The 6,000-nt window shown below is 35.5% G+C and overlaps 1 protein-coding gene across 1 annotated transcript; it reads right to left on the bottom strand.

The window, feature by feature from the left end:
- Window positions 1–231: 231 nt before the first annotated feature.
- On the bottom strand, window positions 232–3,760 carry LOC126700149 (cell division cycle 20.2, cofactor of APC complex-like). Its single transcript, XM_050398164.1, has 6 exons — window positions 3,354–3,760; window positions 2,393–2,665; window positions 1,628–1,897; window positions 946–1,527; window positions 709–850; window positions 232–294 (listed from the first exon to the last, which is right to left on the bottom strand). The coding sequence occupies exons 1-5, from the start codon at window positions 3,459–3,461 to the stop codon at window positions 710–712; spliced, it is 1,374 nt and encodes a 457-aa protein (XP_050254121.1). The 5' UTR covers window positions 3,462–3,760; the 3' UTR covers window positions 232–294; window position 709.
- Between the last annotated feature and the right edge of the window lie 2,240 nt (window positions 3,761–6,000).

Raw genomic sequence — 6,000 nt, 5'->3', positions numbered from 1 at the left:
TGATGTAATTTTGAATTTTAAGGTGATGATATAGATGTCCCTGTTTCTATGCAACCACACAATGATTATTGTAAAATTCCTCTTTTACGTTCCGATTGAGCAATTTTAATGCCTGAGCAATTTTGGCACCAGCAAGGCAGCAATGACAATTGAGAAGCAAAAAAGCATTGCTGGTGATTCTTTACACATTCAGCAAGGCAAGGCATCACTATCTTTCTTCAAACAAACAAACAAACAAACAAAAAAGTAAAATTTGATTCGGATTGGTTTTGCCTTGTCCCTGTTGTTGAGTAATTTTTTTTTTTTGAAGTAATAAAAATTTTATGACTATGCGAGGCTTGTGATAGATTGCTGATTTCTCCTCCCCATTTGATGGATCTATCATTCACTTCATAAAAAAATTTAAAAGAAAAGAAATTAAATTACAAGCTAAAATACAAAATAATCAACAAAGATTGAAAAAAAAAGGGGTGGACAAAAGATTGAGGCAAAAGTTTCCACTAAGAAAAATTAGGAGAATACAACACAAAACTTTCTCGAGTTGAGAGTAATCAGAACTTTACACATAATACCAAGTATGTTACTATCTTTACACATTCAGCAAAAAAATAAACTTTACATCACTATCTTTCTTCAAACAAACAAACAAACAAAAAAGTAAATTCAATTCGGATTGGTTTTGCCTTGTCCCTGTTGTTGAGTAATTTCACTATCGGATACGATTTACATGGGAAAAGGGCTCGGGGTTTGCTTTTGGAGCAGGTTTTGCTGCTTGGGGGGCTCCAAAGACATTCCAGAATTTGAGTGTTTCATCTGCAGCTGCTGATGCCACTGTGCAACCATCTGGGCTCTGCATTATAAGGTGAAAAACAAGTTAAGCCATGAAGAAACATAAAAATATCAAGGAAATGAAGAAATTTTTCATGTCAAGTTCATATAATATACCTGAGCCATAAACAGAACTCTGGAAGTATGACCAGTGAGCTCGGCCATCTTCACCATTGATGGATATTTCCAGAGAGTAAGCTGGTTCTGAGTAAAACCATGAGAGCTGAGCAGCTCTCTCTCATTCTTGTTCCACAATAATGAACAAACCTGAGAGCCAGTGTCCACAGAATTCAAGCATGCACCAGTATGAGTATTCCAAAACTTTATGCACCTATCACCTCCACCTCCACCAGAGGCTAGCAAATTGCTCTGGAAAGGACACCAAGCAAGAGCTTTCACTGCAGATGTGTGATCTTCGAGCCTGTGAGCCCATTGCGTTGGTGAATTTGAAGATGCCGTTGATCTGTCCCATATGAATAGTAGATTATCATTTCCTCCACTTGCCAATTGCTGGCCTGAGGGTGACCATTTCAGCCCGCAAACCTCTTGCTCATGACCTCTGTAGGTTTCGACAATATGTGATCTGACTCTTACATCATTGTTAATGATCAGACTGTCCATTCCTCCAGTGGTAAGGATGTGATTGTTCCATGCCAGTGATCCAACTCTCAATCTGTGGCCTCCTTTCAAAGTTCTTAGCTGCAGAAAGAACATTTACACAGCAAGCTAAAAAGCATTAGCAAAAACTTATAAAATAGAATTCAGAGAAATGAGGAGGAACAATGAAGAATTAAGGTACCTGTTTGTTAGATGTTGAATCCCACAACTGTACTTCAGAGTTGTTCAAGCCAATGGCAATGTGCTGGCCATCAGGAGCCCAGCTAACACTTGTAATAGGGCCATTTTCATCATCAACAGTAACAAGTTCTGAAGTAGAACCATTAGAAGCATCCCAAAGATAAACTGTATTTCCAAGAGCAATTGCAAGAACATTGCAGCTTCCCCAATCCAGTAAATTTAAGTAGTAATCGTCCACAAGGTCAGGGGCATCTAATGTCCTCTCAGAAGTCTGCATAACCAAACAAAAGAAACCAACTATTTAGAACATTTATAAGGCAAAGATTACAAAATCAAAATTTCACGGGATACAAAATTATACAAATGGAACCAGAGCAATTCTCCATTCCCCAAACTCATTCATAGGACACTACATAATGAAACCCAAAACTAAACTGATTTATCAATACTGCTACCATACAAAAGGTGTATGATGAAATAGCCCTTGTGGCTGTTTATGTATCATGTAAAATTAAATTAAGATGACTTAATAGGAACATTTTCCAACCAAGAAGATTTGTCATCCTCTAAATACAACCTAGTCCATAAATTTATGTACCACAACAGAATCAATTGCAAGAATTAAGTATACCAAAGGTGTGTGAAGTATTCTGTCATGTAAATTAAATTAAGATAACTTCCTAATGTCTTATCCTCTAAATATATATAACCAAGTCCATAAACTTTTATACCACAAAAGACTGAAATGCAAGACTCATAGACCCACCTGAGGAATGCTTCGCTTGGGCTTGGTGGGCTTATCCTGCTGCTGAGAAGAGAAGAAATGAGGTGGGAACAACTCGACTGGAGCAGGGGGCTTGTTCTTGAAAGCGAGAATTCGAGTCCGGTTCATGTTGAAGGTCTCTGCCAGATGCTTCCTGTAGGCCTCTCTGGAGGGTGAGCTTGCAGGTGGGTTCTCTTTGCCTTTCCTCCCTTCCATCAGCATATAGTGCGCGTAATCAAAATCCATTGCTGATCGGTTTGGAATAAATCTATCCAACTGTTTGTGAACAATAATGGTAAATTACATCAGAATACCACAGTAGAAAACACTTATAATATTTCAAAAAACTAATGAAGAAAAACTGACATTGGTTTCAGATTTCAAGCACCCAAAAAACAGGAATATGATTTTTAATATAAAAGAAAAAGGACAGTTTGAATGTCTACTTTTTCAAATAAAAACCCTAAAAATAATTTCATTGAAATTGAAACATAGGGGGAAAAACCCAAAAATTCCCAAATCCATGAATCCTAATTTCAAATATCAAATTGTACATAGGTTAACCCAAAAATTCCCAATTCCATGAATCCTAATTTCAAATATCAAATTGTAGAAAACCCATGTGATTCAATTAATAACAAGAGAGCACCAACAATGGAAATAAATAGGTAAAACTGTGAAGCAAATAAGAGATGCAAACAATAATGAAATTGGTTTCAGATTTCAAGTACCCAAAATATATATATGCTTTTTAAGTTATTTGATCACATATCCCTAAAAAGAGAAAGGATCAGTTTGAAATTTGGGGAAAAAAATTGAAATCCCCAATTCCAAGAAACCCTAGTTTCAAATCTTAAAATTGTAAAAAACCCATTTGAAAGAAACGAGATTAATTACAAGAAGGCACCGAAAATAGACAATTGGAATCAAAAGGGTAAAAGCTGTAAAAAGCACAAGAAATTACGTTTTCTTTGGAACTCTTTTTCTGGTGAAATTGGTCACGAAGAGGCCATCGAGACTGTGCGTTCAAGTATGAACTTGATGAAGAAGAATTCAATGATCCTGCATCCATAACTCTAACACAAACAACAACAATATATATATATATATAGACAAAAAAGAAAAAAACAGAGAGAGAGAGAGAGAGAGAGAACACAAAACCCTACAAAAAATACTATTAGTAACAGTTAGAATCAAAGCCTGTAAAACAAAGGGTTAGATCAAAAGCAACAAAATAGTATATAAAGAAAGAGTTTTGATGAAGAGAGCTTGTTGTTGTTGTGAATATTTTGAGCGCTTGTGAACAAGAAGTAGATCTTGAGAGAGAGAGAGAGAGAGGGAGAGAGATTGTGAGGGTTGTGAGAGGAATGAGAGGGTTTATATAGTGAGAAATACTGATGAGGATTATTAGGGTTTTGCTCTGTTCTTTGTCTAATTTTAGTAATTTATCTAGGTTTTTGGAAAGTTGCTTGCAACGGCTATATTTCCTGAGAGAGAGCCGTTGTAATTTTGTGTTGACGAAAATATCCCTCTCAATCTGCGTTTTATATGTACTGTTTCAGTTTTATTTTGGTAATTCTAACCTTTTATTCAAATAAATAAATAAATGTTGTTTCCGTTTTCTATCCGATCCGCCGCTGAGGCTAAGGGGTCATAGATTTTTTTTATTTTTTTATTTTGGGTTTAGGACCTTTTAGGGCCTGGTCATAGGTTAATTAAAAATGCTATAATATAATTATTGCATACAAACAGGGGTTAGATATATAATTATCTATTTATACTTTTATTCAAATTTAAATGTAAAATGCGTGTCCTAATTTAAATGTTTCTAAAAAAAATATGAAAATACTTCTTTCTTTTCTTTTTCTTTTTTTCTTTTGCTCTGTAAATACTAAATAGTGAAACTATTTTTTTTTTTTTAATTAATGGAGGAAAGAAAGCGAGGTAATGTTCATAATTTACAATGAATTTAAAATTTGTTTAATGAGGTTTAAGTTTCAAACTATGTACTCTCAAGGTAAGAGCCAAAAGTTCCATTTGCAATAATCCCAAAAACAAGGCAGAGTTATGGTTTAACCTCACTTTAGATGAAGTCAAAAACCAATTGGGATTTGCAGTAATGGTTGCATATGATATCGTTCTCACAATGATTAAGTCATATACTTGTGGGGTTCACCTCCGTATAAGAAGAATGTTAGATTCACCCATTAGGCTGTTACACAAAAAAATAAATCAAACATACTGAAGAAACTAATGGGTAACATGAACCATGATGAGATTCTTGAGAATGTGTGGACCATCAAAGCAAATTGATGAATAACAATGGATAATAGAAATGCCTCTTCAATTTTCTCATAAGTATCGAGAGAAAAGATGGTTTATCAAGTGTGCAGAGAGATTCCATAAAGGTAAAATAAGAAAACTCATAATGAATTCAAGAAAAAACTACTTAATGTCAATGATAGATCCAAGATTGAAAATACTCATATTTGAGAATTACAACCTTACTCAATGTCTTTTTATTGGAGGTGAATTTTGATAAATCCACCCTAAGCCATTTTTGAACCAGCAATGCCCTCCCCCACCTCTCTACCCATCTATCATAACTCTTCCCTGGTTTTAAATTTGTAATTGTCTCACGTATACTAGTGTCCAAACTCCAAACTCTTTCATATTTCCACTTTTTCATCTAGTGGAAAAGTATGGCCGTTATATAAAATAAAACAATAATTTGTCATATATAAATAATAAAAGAAAATTTTATATTTTTTTGGAACATAGCCTTATTGTTGATTTGCAAAAGTATTTTAGTCTTGAAAAGTCCTAGAACATGATGATGGTATAGCATTAGAATTACATAGATCCTGTATCCCACCGCCACTTAATTATATGCGTGGTGGTGTATCTAAACTTTTTGAGAAGGTCAACTTAATTATGTTTTGGTTCTTTGAGAAGAACAAGTTCTCTTAGGTTTAGGATTTTTCTGCCAGAGTACTGTCGGTTCATATATATGTATATAGAGAGAGAGACAGACACACACACACACAACTATGGCTGCCTTAAGCTTATACTACGTCCTCATCTCCCTAGTCTTAATTAGCAAACCCCAGATTTTATTTTGCACAGCCACAAGGCATGGCCTCCACAGTAGAAACCTTCACGTACCCTTGTTTCCAATCCCTGATGATGATCAACCCCAAAACTCTATCTTCCCCTTAACCCCATCTACTCTCAACCCACCACCACCACCACCACCCTCTCTCCAAACTTATACCATCCCAACCCCTAAACCAAAACCCCCTGAACACTCACATCCTTCTGTTCCCATCACTGATATCGTACTCATCTCTCTACTCTCCTTCTTTATTCTTGTTTGTGCGGCTTTTGGGATTTACTATTGTCTCTATGAATTACGTTACTACAAATCAAACGACAGTAAATTATCCTCCCCCGAATCATCGAACAGCAGCCAAAGAAGACTCCAAAATGTGTATGGTGATGGTGATGATCATGATCATGTGAGTTTGCCTGATATTGGAAACTCTCCAGAGCTCCGACCACTCCCACCACTTGCTCACAGGGATAATAATGTTATTGCATTAGCAGAAAAA

This window comes from Quercus robur, chromosome 9 (assembly GCF_932294415.1).
Source record: "Quercus robur chromosome 9, dhQueRobu3.1, whole genome shotgun sequence".
Lineage (NCBI taxonomy): Eukaryota > Viridiplantae > Streptophyta > Magnoliopsida > Fagales > Fagaceae > Quercus > Quercus robur.
This window is presented reverse-complemented; position numbering and strand designations above follow the sequence as displayed.

Coding starts and splice junctions, on each gene's coding strand:
- LOC126700149 (XM_050398164.1), bottom strand. CDS start 3,461: ATGGATGCAGGATCATTGAATTCTTCTTCATCAAGTTCATACTTGAAC. Junction 2,666..3,353: donor AAAAGAGTTCCAAAGAAAAC/GTAATTTCTTGT, acceptor GTTCACAAACAG/TTGGATAGATTTATTCCAAA. Junction 1,528..1,627: donor ATTCAACATCTAACAAACAG/GTACCTTAATTC, acceptor TTCTTTCTGCAG/CTAAGAACTTTGAAAGGAGG.